Source organism: Macrobrachium nipponense, chromosome 9, assembly GCF_015104395.2.
Source record: "Macrobrachium nipponense isolate FS-2020 chromosome 9, ASM1510439v2, whole genome shotgun sequence".
NCBI classification, from domain to species: domain Eukaryota; kingdom Metazoa; phylum Arthropoda; class Malacostraca; order Decapoda; family Palaemonidae; genus Macrobrachium; species Macrobrachium nipponense.
This window is the reverse complement of record NC_061110.1, coordinates 54,131,024-54,152,136: the sequence shown is the minus strand read 5'-3', so window position 1 is coordinate 54,152,136 and position 21,113 is coordinate 54,131,024. Positions and strand designations below refer to the sequence as shown.

General features: G+C 37.2%; 1 protein-coding gene across 1 annotated transcript in view; it reads right to left on the bottom strand.

Annotated features, from left to right (window-relative positions):
- The window catches only part of LOC135218360 (condensin complex subunit 2-like), a 230,946-nt gene extending 213,751 nt beyond the window's left edge, over positions 1–17,195 (bottom strand). Inside the window, exons 1-3 of the mRNA XM_064254600.1 lie at positions 16,894–17,195; positions 13,812–14,000; positions 6,837–7,025 (exon numbers count right to left, since the gene is read on the bottom strand). Of these exons, the coding sequence (XP_064110670.1) occupies positions 6,837–7,025; positions 13,812–13,976 (354 nt within the window). The 5' untranslated portion in view covers positions 13,977–14,000; positions 16,894–17,195. The remainder of the gene's footprint in view (positions 1–6,836; positions 7,026–13,811; positions 14,001–16,893) is intronic.
- Positions 17,196–21,113: the final 3,918 nt, after the last annotated feature.

Below are 21,113 nucleotides of genomic sequence, written 5' to 3'. Positions count from 1 at the left end.
CCCCAAGGCGCGTGATTCAAAAGTTTTCGCCTATAACTATTTTTCCGCCAATTTTTAAAAAAACTTTTTTTCGTCAACGTACCATACGTCCAATCGGCATACGACACACAATTTTGGTCGACGTTTAATACGTCCAATGGGCGTTAAAGGGTTAAGGATGGTGCCTATTGTCGACAGATTTCGGCTGTATTCCTTGGCGATCACACTAAATCGCATGCCAGCTTCATACTTTTTTTATTATCTCCATTTTTGTCTCCAAAGAAAGCATCCTCTTCTTTCCTACTTCAACTTTCTTGGGACCCATGACTACGTATATACTGTACGTAATTAAGTTATGTACTACGTATACGTATGAAGTAAAGTTCTCAAACAACATGATAAAGTAGTACTACAACGAAATCACTAACGAATTTACGTTAATAAACGAAATCGTATAGAACGAATGAATTCCGCGTGCTTATGATACCGATGATGCTGCCAAGTGGCCGAAAAAGCACGCTGCTACGTAGATGCATGATGGGATCATGGGAGAGATGCTGACCAATATTAGAACAGGATCTTATGGTGGCGACTAGCATCAGGAACCAATTGGAGAGTGGGAGGATGGTAGCGAGTCTACTAAGTTGGCGGCGCGAGTTTTAAAATTGTTATCGGTGGTCCGGACGAATCTCGGGACTTTACAGCAACAACCTTTCGTATCTTGAACAATTTTCATATGTAGAGCAAAAAAAAATCTTCATATTTGCTTTCGTATCTCAAGTTTTTCGTATGTTGAGCCTTTCGTATGTCGAGGTACCACTGTATAGCAAAGTATGAGGACAATAGGAGACTTTGGGTTAGGGAGTTAGGAGAATTTTTGACTGGGGGTATTTGTTAAACATGTATGGGATAATGATGAGTGTAGGAGATCTGTCATATGAAAGTGTTTAAAACAGGATCATGGAACAGGCTAGGAGGGCAAAGAGTAGTGTTAGGTATAGGAGGAAGAATGATTTTGAGGAGGCAAGAATGAATGTTGGTGAGTCATGTATGTATGCTGGTTAGAGACATTAGCTAGAAAAAGTTTGGGGACAAGGGAATAAATGAATGTAAGGAGTTAGTGAGGAAGTTGTTAGCGACTGTGCCTGAGAGTGTATATGAGTTTATAAAACTAAAACGTAAGGAGAAAATGAGATAGACGAATGAGAGGTTAACGTGTTATGATATTTTAGAGATTGAGGATTATGAGCTAGAAAGGTGTGCAAAAGAGAGCAGAAGTGTCAGCGTCAGGACAGAAGTAAACGAGGTTATGCCAGAGTTTAAGAGCTATAGGAAGGCAGTTTTAGAAGGGCCAAGGCAAAAGGCAGAGTAAGTGGTTGATAGAAGCATTAGAGCAAGTAATGTAAGTGCAATGAAACCTAAGAGAGCTAGAAGTGCAAGTGTCGGAAGGTTAGTGTCAGTTACCTGTGAGCAAGAGCAGAAGTTATAGATGTGGGAAACTAGGGCATAACAAGAATGAATGTCGGTAGACGTTAGGAGCTTGTTTCACATGTGGGAAGACGGGTCATTTAGTTGGTGATTGTCAGAGAGATAGGGACATTAAATGTTTTAAGTGTGGGGGCAAACAGGGCATATAGCTAGTGGATATCGAGGTACCCATACAAACACGGTTTACAGCAACTGTGGAAGAATGGACATTATACTAGGATGTGTAAAGAACAGCATGCGAGGTGTGCTGAATGTGGAATGAAAGGTCATGTAGTGAGTGTGTGTAGGCGAAAGAGGATGAGTCAGGCTGGGAATTCAAGAAACTAAGTGTTAAGGGGATTCAGTTGGGTGGGTCCTCTAGTGTGAGAGCAGTAAGAGTGATGCATGTATGAGAAAGGTTGTTGCATGAAGAAGGGTTCGGGGATAGAGCCCATGAATGCACGAGTGTAAAAGTAAGGTGCAAAGGCGTATGTTTGGTTGCTTTGATTGATACCAGATGCAGTGTCAATGTTCCTTTTAAGAATGGATGTGATAAGTTGCAGAGTAAGTTTGAGATTAAAAAAGGTAAAAGGGAGGTACGAGGATAGGGAATTCAGGTATGCCTGTGGTGGGAATGTTACGTGAAAGGATAGAAATCGAAGGGGTAGTGATGGATGAAAGTGACTTTTCCAGATCGAAGGAATGAATGATAAGTATATGTTGTTATGGTACAGGTTTTTGAAGAAGTGTGGGATGGTGGTCCATCTGAGCACAGACATGATTGAATTGCAGATGAAAGGGAATGTACTAGGGGAGTTGTACTTGGATAGGAATGGAAGGGTACACAGTAAGGTACATGGAAGGGGATGCAATTGATTGAGAGCGTGTAAAAGTGCCGCGTGAGGTCGGGGAAGTTGTTAGTGTGAAAGTTACATGGCCAGGTAGTCTCGGGATCACCAACAGTGACAAGTGTGAATATGTAGTTGACGGTGTGGATGCGAGCAAGTTGGTAAGCATGAGTGTGCATGTGTACGATGGGGTCTTAAACATGGAGAATCCTCAGGTTTTTGTGGCCTCGTTGCTGAGTGCTAGAAAAAAGCGAGTGCGGGGTATATGTGAAGGTGATTGTGTAGGGTTGTTATAAACACTGGTAAATATGAACGACGAAAGGTTCATCACATGATGAAAGGTAGTGTGAAGGAAGGTGATAGTTGGAAGTATGATGAGTTGAGAGAAAGAGTTAGGATGAATGAAAATGTTAGTGATGACGACAGGGAGCGATACCCCCATATATCAGCATCCCCAACACTTTTCTGTGTCTACTGCACAAGAGATTGAGGAACAGTGTGATGAACTAAAGACTCAAGTGAGAGTGATAGAGAGGAGTGAGAGTGCCTGGAATAGGCCCTAGTCCCTGTACAAAGCCGGATAGAAGTCTGTGGATGTGTGTAGATTATAGAAGGGTGAATGAAGTGATTGTGAAGGAGCGATTCCCAAGCATGTGGTGTCTGATTGTGTGTACAAAATGCATGGGATGAAAGTGTTTGCCAAATTAGACCTGGTAAGGGACTATTACCAGATGCCTCCTGAGGAGGGGAGCAGGCATGCTGCAGCTTTTTCAAGTGGTAATTGCCACTACAGGTTTAAATGTCTGAAAAGCGACTGGGATCCAAATGGAGTGCCTGAGGGTTTGGTTGTAAAAGAGAGGTTTGTGGATGATGAAAGAGTTTGTGAGTGTTTGTTTTTGGCATTGAAAGATTTGGAGCATAAGGGTCTGGTTAAGGGACTGCTCAAGAGTGCCAATGAGCTGGGAATAAAGTTGATGAGTGATGTCCAGAAGGAAAGGGTTTGTACAGAGGAACAAGGTAGGGAAGAGATATTGTCACGGTTGTTATTGTCGGTAGCCGAGTTGTTTGGGGTTGAAGTGTTTTTGCATTTTGGGTGGGACAGACCATTTGAGTATAGAGGGAAGCTAACTATAAATAGCTAGCATGAGATTTTGAGAATTCAGTATGGGGAACATGGCTGTAGTTGGTTAGTCAGAAAAGGGGACTGTGAGGGGGATTTGAATCAGAGATACGAAAGTGGGGAAATAACTGAGGAGGAATGTGGGGAGGATTCTTATGGTATGGATGATCAGGTAGATGCAGCATTGAATGTGTGTAGGCATGGAACCCAAGGGGAAGTGGTGACATTTTTCAAAGTGAATGATAGTGGGTACAGGTTTCCCTAGTGAGTGGGTCAGTGGTAAATGAACTTAAGAGATGCGATTGGGAAGTGAAAAGGCAGTGTACAAGTGTAAGAATACATGGGTTAGGACACGGAAGTGTTTTAGTATGGGAAGAGGTACAGCTGAAGGTTAGGTTAGGGAGAAAATTATATGCCGGCTTGTTCTTTGATAGGGATAAATTTTTTGAGGATGCAGGATAAGTGTGGATATAGGGAACAGGGGTCTTAGAAAGTGGGTTAGTAAGATAGCAAGGATTCAAGATATTAAGTGTATTTGTAGCGAACTTTGTGGATATGATTGATATTGCTAGAAGTAAGAATAATTTGCTGAGCAAAAAAGAGATTATGGAAATGCAAGATAGGTGGTTGGAAATAAGTTACGAGAATGCATTTTGGGAGGAGTGCGTGTGGAAGATTGGCCGTGTGAGTTGGAAGTATACAAGAGGGTCGCAAGACGGTTTGTATTGTGCAAAAATGTAGTATACTTTTTGCACCAGGAAGGAATAAGACAGGGATGTGTATGTGCCGGTGTTTTCTGTTGAATCAGCCTATGTATGTCTGTTGGTCCATGATTGGTTTGGGCATATGGGGAAGAATAAATTATGGGAATGTATGAGGGAAACATTGTATGCTCCTGGGTTAAACAAGATTTGTATGGATATGGCCATTACATGTGAAGAATGTCGAAGGCGAAAAAGCATCAGTGTGCATGCGACTCCACCTGTGTTGCAACTGCAGATGAAAGAGCCATTTGAAATGCTTGTGATCCACTGTGTTTCTTTGCCAAGGACTGCGAGAGAACACATGGGGATGATTGTGATGGTGGATCACGAGCAAATTTGCCTATGTTGTCCCCATCCAAGATAAGAGGAATGAGACTGTCACATGAATGGTGAGCCAAGTGATGTTACTGATGTGTGTGTAAGCCTGTGAGAATGTTGAGTGATAATGGGCCTGAGTTTGTGGGATGGGAATTTGAGGAAATGGGGTATTGTGCATGTTTATTCTACTCCTTATATACCCAGTGCAAATGGTTTGGCTGAACGAACTGTTACGACGTTGACTGAGATTTTGCGAATGATGAGTAAATCTGATAATGATTGGCATGCAGTGTGGGTGTACAACGCCATGTTGTTTTCAAGAGAATTATTAGGCCAAGGTTGGGTTTATGAGAGTGATCGGGATTTGTGCAAGAGCGCAAGTAGGAAGTTTGAAAGTTTCAGGATTGGGGATAAAGTATTGTAAGAGGTGGTCGAGAGGGGAAGGATGGATGTGAATATGGATGTGAATAAGGTAAGGAAAAATTTGAGGGGCCTTTTGAAATTTAGAAGTGGGACCAAGTGGCTCAAGTTATGTTTTGAGAAAGTTGCGAGTGGATGGGGGTATGGATGAGGTCAGTGCACACCATACCCAGCCCCGCAGGTGGAGGGATGTGCCACAGTATGTCCGTGAGAATGCGAAGAGTGAGTGGTTGAAAGTGATTAAGTATGAGCCGAGCATCAATGAGCAAATGGATTTTGGGGATTGGCAATCAGTTTTGGTTGAGTATGGAAGAAAGCAGAAGGTGAAGAAAAGGAATGAAGGGGAAGGGCGAGGACTGCATAAATGAGGGGTTAGTGCTAGGGTTGAGATGGTTGATAAAGCGTGCAATATAGATAAGCCTGAGGAGGGAATGGATGAGACTTCAGTGTGTGTGGATTTGAGTTGACAGGGTTTAGTGAGATTTCAACAGGAGGGGAACCAAGAAGTCGGGAGGTAGCTGATAGTATGAATGAGTCCCTTCAGGAGTTTGACAGGAGTGTGAATGGGGTGAGTGATTTGGTAGCAGAGATATGGGAGATATTGGGACCAGAGTTAGAAGGGTTAGATGAGATAGTTAATGAGATTTGGGAGGACAATAGCAAGGGAGATGTGAGTCTGGATGAAAGTGGTCTAGAAGTAGTGAATGGCAACGCGACTAGTGAATGAGGGGCCTCAAATAAGATCCAGGGGGTCAGTATCTAAACATCCCTGGGTGTTGAGAAAAGCAATATAGTGCGGATTTTCTGAGTATGTGATGAGACATTGTCAAATGTAACAAGGGAGGAAATATGGAGGAGTGATGTAGTGATTGCATTTGACAACGTTCTGAAGGGTCGCTTGTGAGAGAGAGAGAGAGAGAGAGAGAGAGAGAGAGAGAGAGAGAGAGAGAGAGAGAGAGAGAGAGAGAGAGAGAGCGGGTGCCTGGTTGATTTGGTTGTTGTCTCGTTAGGTTGTTTGTGCTTGCTGGAGGCAATGGGAAGGGTTTGGATGTTTTGTGTATTTGCCATATCGTGTTCTGTGTTTATTTGTTGTTGTTATGATAGTATGGGGAAGGTCTGTGTCTGTGGTTTTCCGTTTTGAGAGAGAGAAAGTGAATTGCTTGTTGGCAGTCAGAGTCAGAATTAGTCAGTCAAAGAAGGTATTCGGAGTGAGAGGTGGTCAGTCAGTTGAGTCTTCTGTGTGTGTTTTCACATAAGTTTGGTTTTGAGTAATTGAGTTCATTGTGCTTGAGTTCGTATGGTTGTCGAGTTGCGAGTAATTTGTGGTGTTTGATGCTGTAGATTGTTGTATAGATTTGGTGATTGTCTGGTGTTTGTTTGTGTTACTGATTTATCATGTTTTGTATGGTCTTGGTGCTTGTTTGTTTTATTTTTGTTTTTTAGTGTTCAGTGGGAGTTGATAGTGGTTCGCTGTTTGATGTTTTGTTCACTAGTAGTGGTGGAGTGGTTTTTCCACGGCCATATATTATGCTGAAAGCACAGCTTCTCGCCTTGACTGTGTCAAGTTTCCTGGTGAGTAAATGTGTTGAGATGATTTTTTGCCTTGCTGACCCAAGTGACTTGTTGGTAATTAAAGTAACGTAAAGAGGAAAGTATGGCTGGGGGAAATTTGTAAGCCAGTAGTGATTAACGTAAATGTGGGGTGGTCTTGCCTGCTTTTTTTAGCTTGTGATCCTGCCACAATCTAATAGCAGCATAGCATAACTATCTTTAAAACATAAAAGCAATATCAGTACAAAGAATACTGACTTGAGACATTACCCAGTTTAGAGAAGCTCGTTGCATTAAAAATAATAAAGATCTATGAATTCATTGCCAATATTTCCCAACAATAAATGCATGAAATTCAGTGACACTTACATTTTCAGCATTGAGTTGAATGCATTTAGAATAATGCTCAGATAACTCCTGATTTGTAAGACCAGCAACAGTGCTTAAAGATTTGCGTCTATCTGAAGGAGTGGCAGAGGGTGATGAAAATGTTCGTGCTTGTATCTGCTGCTGCAGACGGTTAAGCTGACGTTCTTTCTTTTCCTTTTCATCATTATTCTGAAAAGAACAATTACATTATATACAATTTTGTCTATCAAGATATATAAATATATATATATATCATTAGAAATCCTAGTTTTTTTTTTCAAAAATTCTGTACCCTATAAGGAAGTCACTCTTTTGACACCTAAGGCCCCTTGTTAGGTTACAAAAAGTTATTTTACACAGCATGATTTGAAGGCCATAAAGATGATTTACCAATAAAACAATACACATGATCCATCAAAATTCACAGGTTTCAAATTTGCAGTTTCATCATCAATGATTTAATGGAACATCAACATTTTTTTTACTTTTCCCATTTGTGTAATCTGGTAGACAATAGCTACTTGTAAAAGCTGGAATTCAGAAGAAAATGTATAAAGTTAATCCATTATAAATTTAAAATTAATAAACACATGCACACAAAATGTAGGTGATGACAATGGAGCTGGGAAAAATGCAAACAAAAGTAAAGCTGTTACAACTCACAAGCAAGTCCAACTTTTCTACATCAATATACATCAGGCTATTCTCTCATTTACTGCCATACACTATACTTGGTTATTTAAAAATTACAGCTGTTGGAGATAGTTCACATAACAGCAATTGTTATGTGGCGCTGCATTTAAAAAACAAGTTTGATGTAAGAAAAATTTATTCTTTGCAAGTACTGCTAGGTCTCAGAGGTGTTATCCTTAAGGTCCCACTTGGGCTCTACAAAGACTATTTATCAAGAATTGCCAGTCTAAAGTTAACCCTCTTACCCGATTGGACGTATTAAACGTCGAGTCAAAATGTCTCCCGTATGCCGATTGGACGTATCATACGTCGGCTCAAAAAAGTTTTTTTTAAAAATTCGCGGAAAAATACTTATAGGCCTACCAGCCGAAAACTTTTGTATCACGCGCCTTGGGGGATGCTGGGAGTTCACGGATCAAGGCGTTGTTTTGTTTACAATCGCTACGCAGGCGCGCAAGCGCGAATTTCTTTCTTATCGCACTAAATATTATCAGTGACACATCTCGGAAATTATTTCGTCACTTTGACATAATTATTGCACCATTTTAAATTATCCTTTACATGAAGTATTATATATGGAAATGTGCGCAATTTCATTCACAATACAACTAAAAAATAATCATTGATTGTAGCTTTTATCAATTTTGAAATATTTTCATATAAATAACGATAAGTGCAAAAATTTCAACCTTCGGTCAACTTTGACTCTACAGAAAAGGTCGAGAAACGCAATTGTAAGCTAAAATTCTTATATTATAGTAATATTCAATCATTTGCCTTCATTTTGCAACAAATTGGACGTCTCTAGCACAATATTTCGATTTATGGTGAATTTATGAAAAAACGTTTTCACCTTACGTTCGTGCGATAACTCTTCCGATAAATTTTTTCGTGCGATTGTCCTGAATGTTTGCACCCTTTTAAAATTTGCCGTTACATAAAGTTTTATATATGGAAATGTGCGCAATTTCATGCATAATACAACAAAAAACAACCCATGGTTGTAGCTTTTATCTTAGTTTTGAAATATTTTCATATAAATAACGTTAAGTGCAAAAATTTCAACTTCGGTCAACTTTGACTCTACCGAAATGGTCGAAAAATGCAATTGTAAGCTAAAACTCTTATATTCTAGTAATATTCAATCATGTTTACCTTCATTTTGCAACGACTTGGAAGTCTCTAGCACAATATTCGATTTATGGTGAATTTATGAAAAAAAAAAAATTACGTTCGCGCGGTAACTCTTCCGAAAAAATCAGAATTTTTTTGTGCGATTGTTGAAATGTTGCACCATTTAAAATTAGCTGTTACATAAAGTTTTATATATGAAAATGTGCGCAATTTCATGTAGAATACAACTAAAAATGATTGAAGGTTGTAGCTTTTCTCTTTTTCGAAATATTTGCATATAAATCACGATAAATAGAAAAAAACCACGTTCGGTCAAATTTGACTCTACCGAAATAGTTGAAAAACGCAATTGTAAGCTAAAACTCTTACGGCCTAGTAATATTCCGTCATTTTCTTAATTTTGAAACAAATTTGAAGTCTCTAAAACCATATTGTGATTTATGGTGAATTTTTGAAAAATATATTTACCTTCACTCCGCGCGCCGTATTCGCGGCCGCAAGTCTCCGAAATACGTACATGGCATTATCCTAATATTTGCTCCTTTTCATATTAGCCTTTTTATAGAGTTTCATATATCAAAATGTGCGCAAATTCATGAAAAATACAATAAAAAATAATTGAAGGTTGTAGCTTTTTCCATCTTCGAAATATGTGCATATGAAAAAATATATATATTAAAATTTCGACATTCGGTCAAATTTAACTCGTCCGAAATGGTCGAAATCTGCAATTCTAATCTAAAACTCTTACAGTATCGTAATATTCAATCATTTGTCTTAATTTTGAAACAAATTGGAAGTCTCTAGAACAATATTGTGATTTACGGAATGAATTTTTGAAAAAATATTTTTTTGCTTCCGCGCGTTACGAATTCGTACATCATTTGTGATAATATTTTTCCGGTGTTGCTTTTATTGTTTTACAATGTATTATATATCAAAATGATCGCAATTTAGTGTACAATACAACGCAAAAAAGTAACTGGTTAGCTTTGACCGTTTTCTGCACAGCGTTATTTGAATACAATTATGTATGAATTTTTTTTTCGCTACCTATATCGCATTATTTACATATGATAATGATATTATTTTTCATTTCTGATGGGTTGCTTCTAAACTTCAGGCAATGACAAAAAAAGGAGCCAAAAATGAACTCTTAATCTTCAAAAGTACGCGCGCTGTAATTTTTGAAAAAATTATTTTTTCCACTTCCGCGCTCACTCCAAACCAGGCCCGGCATACGGGAGATCGTTTGATTTTTAGGGCTCCGGCGTAAGAGGGTTAATGTAGTACCACTGTTTGTACACTGATGGAATACAGCTAGACTCACGGCAGGAAGGCTCTTTATCAAAGACTATTTATCAAGAATTCCCAGTCTAAGTTAACCCTCTTACGCCGATTGGACGTATTAAATGTCGAGTCAAAATATCTCCCGTATGCCGATTGGACGTATTATACGTCGACTCAAAAAAGTTTTTTTTTTTAATTCGCGGAAAAATACTTATAGGCCTACCAGCCGAAAACTTTTGAATCACGCGCCTTGGGGGATGCTAGGAGTTCACGGATCAAGGTGTTGTTTTGTTTACAATCGTTACGCAGGCGCGCAAGCACGAATTTCTTTCTTATCATACTAAAAAGTATCAGTGACACATCTCAAAAATTATTTTGTCACTTTGACATAATTTTTGCACCATTTTAAATTATCCGTTACATGGAGTATTATTTATGAAAATGTGCACAATTTCATGTAGAATACAACAATAAAATACTCATGATTGTAGCTTTTATCAGTTTTGAAATATTTTCATATAAATAAATATAAGTGCCAAAACCTAAATGGTTGAAAAACGCAATTGTAAGCTAAAACTCTTATATTCTAGTAATATTCAATCATTTGCCTTTATTTTGCAACAAATTGGACGTCTCTAGCACAATATTTCGATTTATGGTAAATTTATGAAAAACTTTTTCCTTACGTCCGCGCGGTAACTCTTCCGATAAATTTTTTTCGTGCGATTGTCCTAATGTTTGCACCATTTTAAATTTGCCGTTACAGGAAGTTTTATATATGGAAATGTGCGCAATTTCATGCACAATACAACTAGAAACAACTCATGGTTGTAGCTTTTATCAGTTTTGAAATATTTTTATATTAATAACGATGTGCAAAAATTTCAACCTTTGGTCAACTTTGACTCTACCGAAATGGTTGAAAAATGCAATTGTAAGCTAAAACTCTTATATTTTAGTAATATTCAATCATTTACCTTCGTTTTGCAATGAATTGGAAGTCTCTAGCACAATATTTCGATTTATGGTGAATTTATGAAAAAAATACATTTTCCTTACGTCCGCGCGGTAACTTCCGAAAAAAATCAAAAATTTTTTCCCTGCAATTGTCGAAATGTTTGCACCATTTAAAATTAGCCGTTACATAAAGTTTTATAAATGAAAATGTGAGCAATTTCATGTAGAATACAACAAAAAATGATTGAAGGTTGTAGCTTTTCTCTTTTTCGAAATATTTGCATATAAATCACGATAAATAGAAAAAAACCACGTTCGGTCAACTTTGACTCTACCGAAAGTCAAAAAATGCAATTGTAAGGTAAAACTCTTACAATCTAGTAATATACAGTCATTTATCTTCATTTTGAAACAAATTTGAAGTGTCTAGCACAATATTTAGATTTATGGTGAATTTAAAAAAAAAACTTTCTTTCCCTCCGCACGCCGATTCGCGGCCGCAAATCTCTGAAATGCGTACATCGAATTCTCCTAATATTTGCTCCTTTTCATATCAGGTGTTTTATAGAGTTTCATATATGAAAATGTACACAAATTCATAAAGAATACAAATAAAAATATTTGAAGGTTGTAGCTTTTCTCATTTTCGCAATATTTGCATATAAAAAAAATATAAAAATTTCGACATTCGGTCAACTTTAACTCATCCGAAATGGTCGAAAACTGCAATTCTAAGCTAAAAATCTTACAGTATCATAATATTCAATCATTTGTCTTCATTTTAAAACAAATTGGAAGTCTCTAGAATAATATTTAGATTTATGGTGAATTTTTGAACAAAATTTTTTTTTACGTCCGCGCGTTACGAATTCATGCATCATTTTGTGATAATATTTTTTGTGTTGCTTTGATCGTTTTGCAATGTGTTATATATCAAAATGATCACAATTTAGTGTACAATACAACGAAAAAAGTAACTCGTTAGCTTTAACCGTTTTTCGCACAGCTCGATTTGAATACAATTATGTAAGAATTTTTTTTTTTGCTACCATATATCGCATTATTTAGATATGATAATGATATTTTTTTCATTTCTGATGGTTGCATATTAAACTTCAGGCAATGACAAAAAAAGGAGCCAAAAATGAACTCTTAATCTTGAAAACTAAGCACGCTGTGATTTTTTGAAAAAATTATTTTTTCTGCTTCCGCGCTCACTCCAAACCCGCCTCGGCATACGGGAGACGTTTTGGTTTTTAGGGCTTAGGCGTAAGAGGGTTCATGTAGTACCACTGTTTGTACACTGATGGAATACAGCGGGACTCAAGGCAGGAAGGCTCTTTATCCTGCCTATATTGGCTACCCAGACTGCTGAAGATTGTGATTCATACTTCATCAGCAGATGTGGCAACATCATAAAGGTGGGCTTAGACCAGTGGTTCTCAACCTTTTTCACTCCATTCCCCCCTTCAGGAATTCTCAAAATTCGTGTGGCTCCCCTTCATTTCTCTCCCAAATACCACCCAACCAAAAAAGGTAAAAATAATAAATAAATAAATAAAATGTTGATGAAGAGAACAGCCTTGCTTTATTACGAAGTTTAGTCATAATTATCTTATATTTGATAGATTTCTGTGATATGCTTACATCACTACTCTAGACTGCAAGACTAGCAGACAATAGCAAATTTGGATTTGGTTAGGACAAATTTCAATTAACCCCTGCATGTTTTATCACACATCAGTGGGAAGGCCGATATTGTTTCTTTTCAGTCAGCTGACGAATCCGAGGTTGTGTCACTGACAATGTACATCTCATGTCGGGGTCAACATCCAAACGTTCCGTCTCTGATTCTTGATTTGTACATTCAGATTTTTCTTCATAAGAGATCTTTGGCAGCAGAATCATGTTTGAAGTCAAGGAACTCGTGCTGAACATCACTGGGAATGGTAGTAATATCAAGAGTGCCAGAGAATGGATTCCTTATCAACTTCCCTTCTTCCTCCTCGAATTCTGGGAAGTACATATCAAGTTCACTTTCCAAGGATCTCAGATGCTGAGGACAGCTGAAAGGTTTTCTTTGCTAGGACAGTGATGCAAGTTTTGTTTTTAATTCAGATTCCTAACATTACTTATAAAACAGGTTTTGAAGTAGGAAAAACCTATTTTTGGTAGTCGCTGTTGAGTCCTCAAAGGAGTTACCCTCCCTGGTGTGTGCCAGTGACCCAAGGTGATCAGACTAGTATCAAAGAAATATCTTTTAGCCTGGTCTTTTAGCTGGGTATTATGCCATAATGATAACCACTATAACAAGTAATAGAGTATAATGGACTCAAAGACAAGGAGGCATTTTTTCTTGTCTTCAGCAAAAGCTGTACCCAGTTTTCCTACGTCAAAACCTGCAGAAGTGTCTATTGCACATTAGCATCGGCCATCTTGTTTTTGTTTTCAAGCTGCCGACAAGTGAAATTGTAAGCGGTGTAATTATTTGGTAAGTTACATAGTATAAAATTGATTTTTTAGTGAAAAATTTTTTGGGCATATTATTTTCAAAAAGTGACATCACGATTTTTTCAAATGTAAAATAAATAATTAAATAAATAAATAAAATGACTTACAAGTTGAATTTCTAACTTTACCTCTTTGAAAAACTTCATTATTAGTTGAAGAATATGAGGTAAAATTTGAAGCAAATCCCTTCAATAATATGGTGGGAATAGGCAATTACTTTATAATGGGGCCTTATGGAGTCAGCACTCCCCTTAATATCAAGGTAGGGAAAATTCCTGTATCACAAATTATATAGCTAATTGGTCTTAAATGCCAATAAGAAACACTATCCCCAAAACTTTAACTTAGCCACCAGTCTTACAAGATTTGTAAAACATGATTAGGACTTACCTCTGGTACATCCATAAAGACATCATCATTTATAGGAGTCCCATCTGATACACCTGGATAATGGCTAGCACTAACTGGAGTTTCTGCTAAAATTGGGGGAATGTCACTACGACGTTTTACGGGTGACATCCCGAAACTTGCTCGCACCTTTTGATGTGATCGCATTTTCTTTGTGTTTTCTTAATTAACCTTGAAAGGAAAAAACATAGTATTAAAAAGTGTGCTGCATTTGTGATTAATAGGCAAAACAAAAGAGGTAAAATAAAGGTATTTTGGTATTTCCCAGCTTATAGATATTGCAAAAAAATAATAGTATCCAGGAAAGATATCGGTATACAAATCTAAGTTCTTTCTGTAGATAGTATATACCTTCTGCAAAACTAGATTCAGTCACTGAAGATTGGTAACCTCCAGTTACATCATTTAGAAATTAGGCATTTTTGATGTTACAGTGGTTTTTGTTAATGATTAAGGATTTATATATAAATAAATCTACATTAATTTACACTTCATGTCAGTAAGCAATAATGTTTAAATGCCATAAAAAACAGAAATTAATAAAACAAGTGTCAAAAAACTAATGTTAAAATACACTAAATATACAAGCAGTAATGAGGTGCACAGGATACATAACTGGAAAGCTTAAAAATGTTTTAAAAATTTGTCTTATTTGTATGCTATTCAGCTATATGAACTGTGCAACTGAACATAAGTCCAGCATTTACCTAGTCATTAGCAACAAAAAGGCATAATTCCATAGAAAAGTCCCAAACCACATAAAAATGATATTGTTATGATACAATAAAGTTTGTTCATACTTACCTGGCAGATATATATATACAGTGGTACCTCGAGATACGAAATTAATCCGTTCCGAGGCGCCCTTCGTATCATGAGTTTTTCGTATCTTGGAACACATTTTACATGTAAAATGGCTAATCCGTTCCAAGCCCTCCAAAAACACCCCAGTAAATTATATTTCCAGGCCTAAAACACATGTTCTAGGGTTACGACGCCGATCCGACGGAAGAAATATGACTCCAAAAAGGCAAAATACTGTACATACTTGAGTAATATTCAACTGCATGTAATGTTCAACCCAATTTTTACTGCATATATTAGGACTTTAGCATATGTCCCTTAGCAATAAGCCTAGCCTATGTTAGCGGTTGCTACTGTAGCCTAGTCTATGATTCTGACATCTAAACCTCAGAGCTAAAAGCTTAGAATATGCCAATAAAATGTATAAATAATCAGTATGTACTCATTTCAAATAATTATTAATTAATCATTAACTATAATACACAAACAAACAAAAAAAAAACTTCCAATCGATTGTTTACATTCAGCTTTTACCCGTCTTACGAGTATCGAACGAGCGCCAAGCAATCATTTTTCCTAGCACACAGTAAGCCATAAATTGTCATTAGTATCTCTTCAACTAATGAAACTACCAAACAGTATAATAACCATTCATTTCTATTCTTTATTCTATCTTTACCTAATGGAGACACAGAGTTACTGACAGCTATAATGAAACATACGTATACGTAACGTAATAATAAAACAGAAGAAGAATTCTAAAAAATACGTATTTGTTGCCCCTCAATGCTAACTTTCCTCTTTTAACGACTTTCTGGTCATTGCAAATTCGGCCCCATTAATTTGTCATGGTGCGAAAACAGAGGCTCAGGGACCGAAAGCGATTGCGTCACACTATGGCGGTAATCCGGCAGTAAAACATCTTCATAGCTATATCCAAAAAGTAAATACAATTACATGAATAGCTGATAACAATCTGCATGAATAACTGGTAAACTGTTCTGCAAGAAAGTTGAGTATAGCAATTCATTTACAATAGCTAGGTACGAAAGTCAAGACGTCGTGAAAACATTTTACGAAGAGCGTCACATGCTTATTTTAGTTCGTATGGGGCTTTTATATACCACATTATGTTGACGAAACTTCAATCTTTTGAATGGTATGCTTGGAGTTGTAATTATATTCTTGTTTCACCAATTAAATATAGAGTGAATAAGACCCGGCCAGCGTGATGATGGTGGATCGTCTGTGATTGTTTACCCTAATTCCGAAAAATAATTACTTAAATTTGAGTCAGAATCGAGTTACTTTTTCAATAAAGAATATTTTCAAATTAACCATCATAAATATGAAAAATATTGATGTTTTACTACTATCTATTTAAATAATTATCTAGTGCACGCTTCATCGTCTTCTTCTACCAAAACAGTACTACTAGGTAGTAGTTTCCTTAAAAACGTTGTGGCCAGTGACCATGTGTGATTGTTGTGATGAAAGTGCCCCAGCGTCTATGGGTACAAGTGGTGTGTGAATTTATCAAAGGAAATAGGAAGTTTGTTGACACAAGCAACTCCGCAAACATCGAGATGGCGTCAATCTGTTACTAAGTTATTTAATCGTAAGTAAAAATTTCGAAAGCGTTTTAGTGAAGTTTGCACTGCGTTGGCCACCCTTTTCACTACCCTCTATTTAATGCTTTAAATTTGGCCTTAATTTTTAACTTTGGAGAAAAAAACTCACTTCAAAAGGAGAGTAGAGGTCTTTAGCTCCGTCTCTCACCAACAACTCGCGACTGATGACCACCTTCGATCTCAGGACGCGTTATAAAGTACTTTTTCGGAGGGTGTCCAGCCGTGACCTTCGGTGCGTTGGCCAGTCCATGCGGTTGTTATCCCTATACCTAGGCTACTACTACCTACCTACCTAGCTAGTAGCTAGGCCAGGTAAGGCTGCAACATTCAGTACCCTAAGCCCGTCAATGGGTCTTTCTACGTGAGTGAAAACGGTAACATACAGAAGCATTCGGTCAACAGAAAGAAGCGCAATGAGGTCAAGTCTGGTGCCAAGGTAGCAGGTACTAGGCCGAACTACCTACTAAACGAGGGCGACCACCCTCACCACAAAACAGCGCCTGCATTCATTGGCCTCACAGGATCTGCCCCAGGTACCTACCATGCCTTGGGTCTTCTGCAGCGTCAGTCTTAGGAAAAAATCCTACGCCTACCCACTCACAAGTTGCTCAGATACAGTAGAGACTTACCCAATGAGTTAAACAAGCTCAATAATGGCAGTCTTCTGTCCTTTGGTCGAAGAACAAAAGTCTTATTATCATTGACTTAGGCGGGAAAAGCAGTCTGTCAAACCAAAACAAATCCTCTCCGACCTCGATATAAGGACTACTATAAATCAAGTTATTGTGTCTCTTAGCTCTCACATAAAATGCACACAAGTCATCAAATAAACAATATATGAAATATCGATGTCGTGCAACCAATAAATGTTATCCATTTTCGAAAAGTACGCCAGCAAGTAGTAGTTTAAACACAGTCTCGTCAAACACGAGATTTCTCGAGAGTTAGCGAGATGACCGCGAAAATTGAAAACAGTTTTCGGCGAAGCAAAGCAAGTTTTAGTATGTCTCTATAATCTTCTTATTTATTCCCTAGACAGAGACTAATAACGAATTAAATTTCACAAGAGAACTAAGCAGCCGATTAAATTTCCGAGTTTTACCATTTATTCAACAGGCCATGTGACAAATAAAGTCAACAGAAATATATTGTTGAACCTCATCTACAAAGGACTTTTATTGAGACTATATTAGGTGGGTGGAGTTGGTGGTGTTCGTTGACTTAGACTACATAGCTGCGACCTCTGAAGTATTGCAACCATTCAACCAAGGGCCTTGCATTCAACTTGGGCAGTTGTACTGTTTGGGCCCTGGGCAATGATTGCTCCCATATTGCTGAATATCGTTTAGGTGGACCCATACACACTGCGGTTAGTATCACTAGCTTCATTTAGATACTCACTTGTGTAGCAACTTGTGTATAATGTCATTAGAAAAACTGTTATCAAACCTGTTAATGCTTTGCATGTTTTCAGTTTTGACAAATTTCTGAATTGACATTCAGTAAGTAAAAGGCATTACGAGCATTTGCAATGTTGCTGCAGATTAACTGTATTTAGGGGATTGGCAGTCAATAAATTTGAGTTGCTTCAATGAATGTAACCCTTTAGTAGATCTCGTTCTCAGAACTCATTCTGAAAATAAAGTTAATAAGCCTCACAAGCCATTTTCAGTCTCACTTACTGTCAAATACATGCGGTACCATTAACTGATACTTTGGACTCCAAAGTATCTGTTACTGCTATGGAATTATAGCTCCTAGCAATGGTGACAATAATTTTATCGGATATTTTGAAAGCTTCTAAATTACGGAACCAACCGAACTAATTATTTAGACTGATTGACAAAACTAATGGTATGACCAGGACCCACTGAGAGGGTCCTGGGTATGACCATCAATGCAGATTCACGGTTAATAAGTTTTTATGTATGTTTCTTATTCACTTAAGTACCCATTGACTCGGTATTGGAATACCTTAAAGATGAATTGCATAAACTTTATTTGCAATTAACAAACAACCAGGCTATGGAATTAATAAGATTATGCATATGTGATTGTAAATTTATTTACAACGGGGAATTTTTTTATATAAACATTTAGTATGGCAATAGGAAACCTGCTTTCACGTGTTCTTTGAAATTCATACGTGGAATTTTTTTTAACGCCTTTACAGTCCCAAGGTTTTCCATTTTCCTGCAACATGCTGCCGTTATGTTGATGATATTTTAGCCACCATACCTAAAGATTTGGATGTAAATAACATATTGGCTCAACTAAATGATCAAGTCCTCTCTGTTAAATTTACGCTAAGGTTAGAGAAACATGAATGCTAGAATTTCTTTTTTTGTATCAAAAGGGAATCTTTTAATTGTAAATTTAGTATTTACAGGAAAAAAGACAAATAATTTGACCTATGCATGCTAATTCAGGTCATCTTATATAAATATAAAAATTTCAGATTTTTCATCAATGTTTCTTCGAGCCTTGCGAATAGTCAGTCCTGAGCTTTTAGATCAAGAATTCCAAAACATCAGGAAAATAGGCAGAGATCTCTGCCATTCAACCACATTATGGATAGTTGTTCCAATATAGCTGTAGCTAAAGACCTATGAAACATCAGAAAGAAAAAAAGAAATGTCCTCAAACACCCTTTGTTTGTCACATTTAACTGGATTTAGTTGTAAAATCTTTTTAAAAATTGTTTAATACAAATTTATCCTTTACATATAAAATATAAAAAAAACATGCTTATAAAAAATAGCCCCCTAAAAGAGAGCAATATTTTATACAACGTTCCTTGTATGGAATGTGATTTATTTTACCTGGGTCAGGCCAGTAAAGACTTGAACACCAGATTAAAACAACATAAATATTCAGTAAGAACAGGTCAGACTAATAATGCTCTATTTTTGCATCTAAGTGAAAAGTACCACGGAATAAATTGGACGCAAATCAATGTAATATTACGAAGTAATGAAACTGTTTCCAGGAACTTGTTGGAATCCGTTAGATTCAGTTGACCTGGGATAAGAATTTAAATATAAGGCAAGGATGATTTTCTTTTATCCCTGTAATAGGATATGTTTCCGAGGGATTTGAAAGACAGAATAAAGAGGATTACCAATAGATGTATTTCTATGTGATACCGTTGACCGTTCTGTGACATCCAGAATTTTTTACATATTCCCACAGGACTTATACCCACCATTATATGCCCTCGTTTCTGTGCCTCTTTAATTGGTAATGAGACGAAATCTCAATTGTTCCACACTTCTCCTTCGTGGCTGTAACTTCCTTCCTCTCTCTCTCTCTCTCTCTCTCTCTCTCTCCTCTCTCGTCTCTGTTAGCGTCTGTTCGGCCTCTCTCTCTCTCTCTCTCTCTCGCAGCTCCTCTCTCTCTCTCTCTCTATCTCTCTCTCTCCCTTCTTCTCTCTTCTCTCTCTCGAACTCTCTCTCTCTCGTCTCTACGTATTATATATATAATATATCTATAGATATATTATTATATATAATATATATATATATCTATATATCTATATATATAGATATATATATATATATATATATATATATATATATATGTGTGTTGTGTGTGTTTGTGTGTGTGTCCCAAACTTTTTACTCTCGTTTAAGAGAAGAGAGAGAGAGAGAGAAGAATAGAGAGGAAAACGAAGAGGGAATGCAAAGAAAGGAACTGGATAACGAAAAGGAAGATATGCAATCGTACACAGAGCGGTTTACAAGCAGAAAATGGAGCAGCAAGTCTTGAGAACAAGATCCTTTTGCTCGAGAACGAAAAGCAGCTGATGCGAGAGATGGCGGCACTGAAAGATGCGCGACATATACTGGCAGATGAGATAATGAAGATGAAAGCAGAAAACAAGCGACTGACTGAGTCCGTGGGATGTCAGGTTTGGGCTACATCGTTCTGGACTTATGGGGCATGCCTCCTCATGGTGCTGTTAACCACAATTTTTCAGCACCGTAAGTGGATGTACGGCGTTGTTACCTGCTCTACAGCACTGTAGCATGGCATTTACAGCACTGTAATAGCGCTGTAAGTGCTATATAATCCCACAATAATTATGATGATCCGGGTTAAGACGATTTTAGGATTACAGCACCCTGCCAGGTACGGAACCCTCGCCATAACCTTGAAACTGCCTGTAATAGTACCCTATTTTGAGCTTCGTTTGTTGCCAAACAACCAGAACAAGTGGGTTTTGTTTCCATTATAGCCAACAAATACAATTTTTATTGTAAATATTATTATAATATGTTATTATTGTACAACCTAAATTCATTTAAAATAATTTTTGTGCTTTATTCTATTCTGTATTATATATAAATGTATTGTTAATGTTTATGGATGCTACAATTCCGTCTGCACAATGTAATATAAGAAGAGAATTCAATGAAAATGTTGTACACTGAAGAAGTCGCAATGATTTAGGAAGTATTGTGAAACTCATAAGAAGTTGACCAACTACCAAAATGCCACCGAATTCAATGAATTATGATTATGTATGGTATATATATAAATGAATATGGCAGTGGAGAATGTGAAGCAACAAACGTAAGCAAGTAAAATTAATAAACTGAAAAAGGATAGATTCAAGAAAATTCACAATATGAGTCGATTTCAGTTACTATTGTTTTATCTAAGACTCTTGAGACTCTGCTTTCTAAGCGTCTTTGCAGGTTTGTTGAAGACAGTAAGTTGCTACCAGCCTTGCAGTTTGAGTTTCATAAAGATCTTGGTACTTGAGAAGCACTCCAGTCAATATCTACACTCTACAGTCTTGTATATAGAGTCCTCTTGATGAGGCTGCAGGAGGAGCGCACAAGTT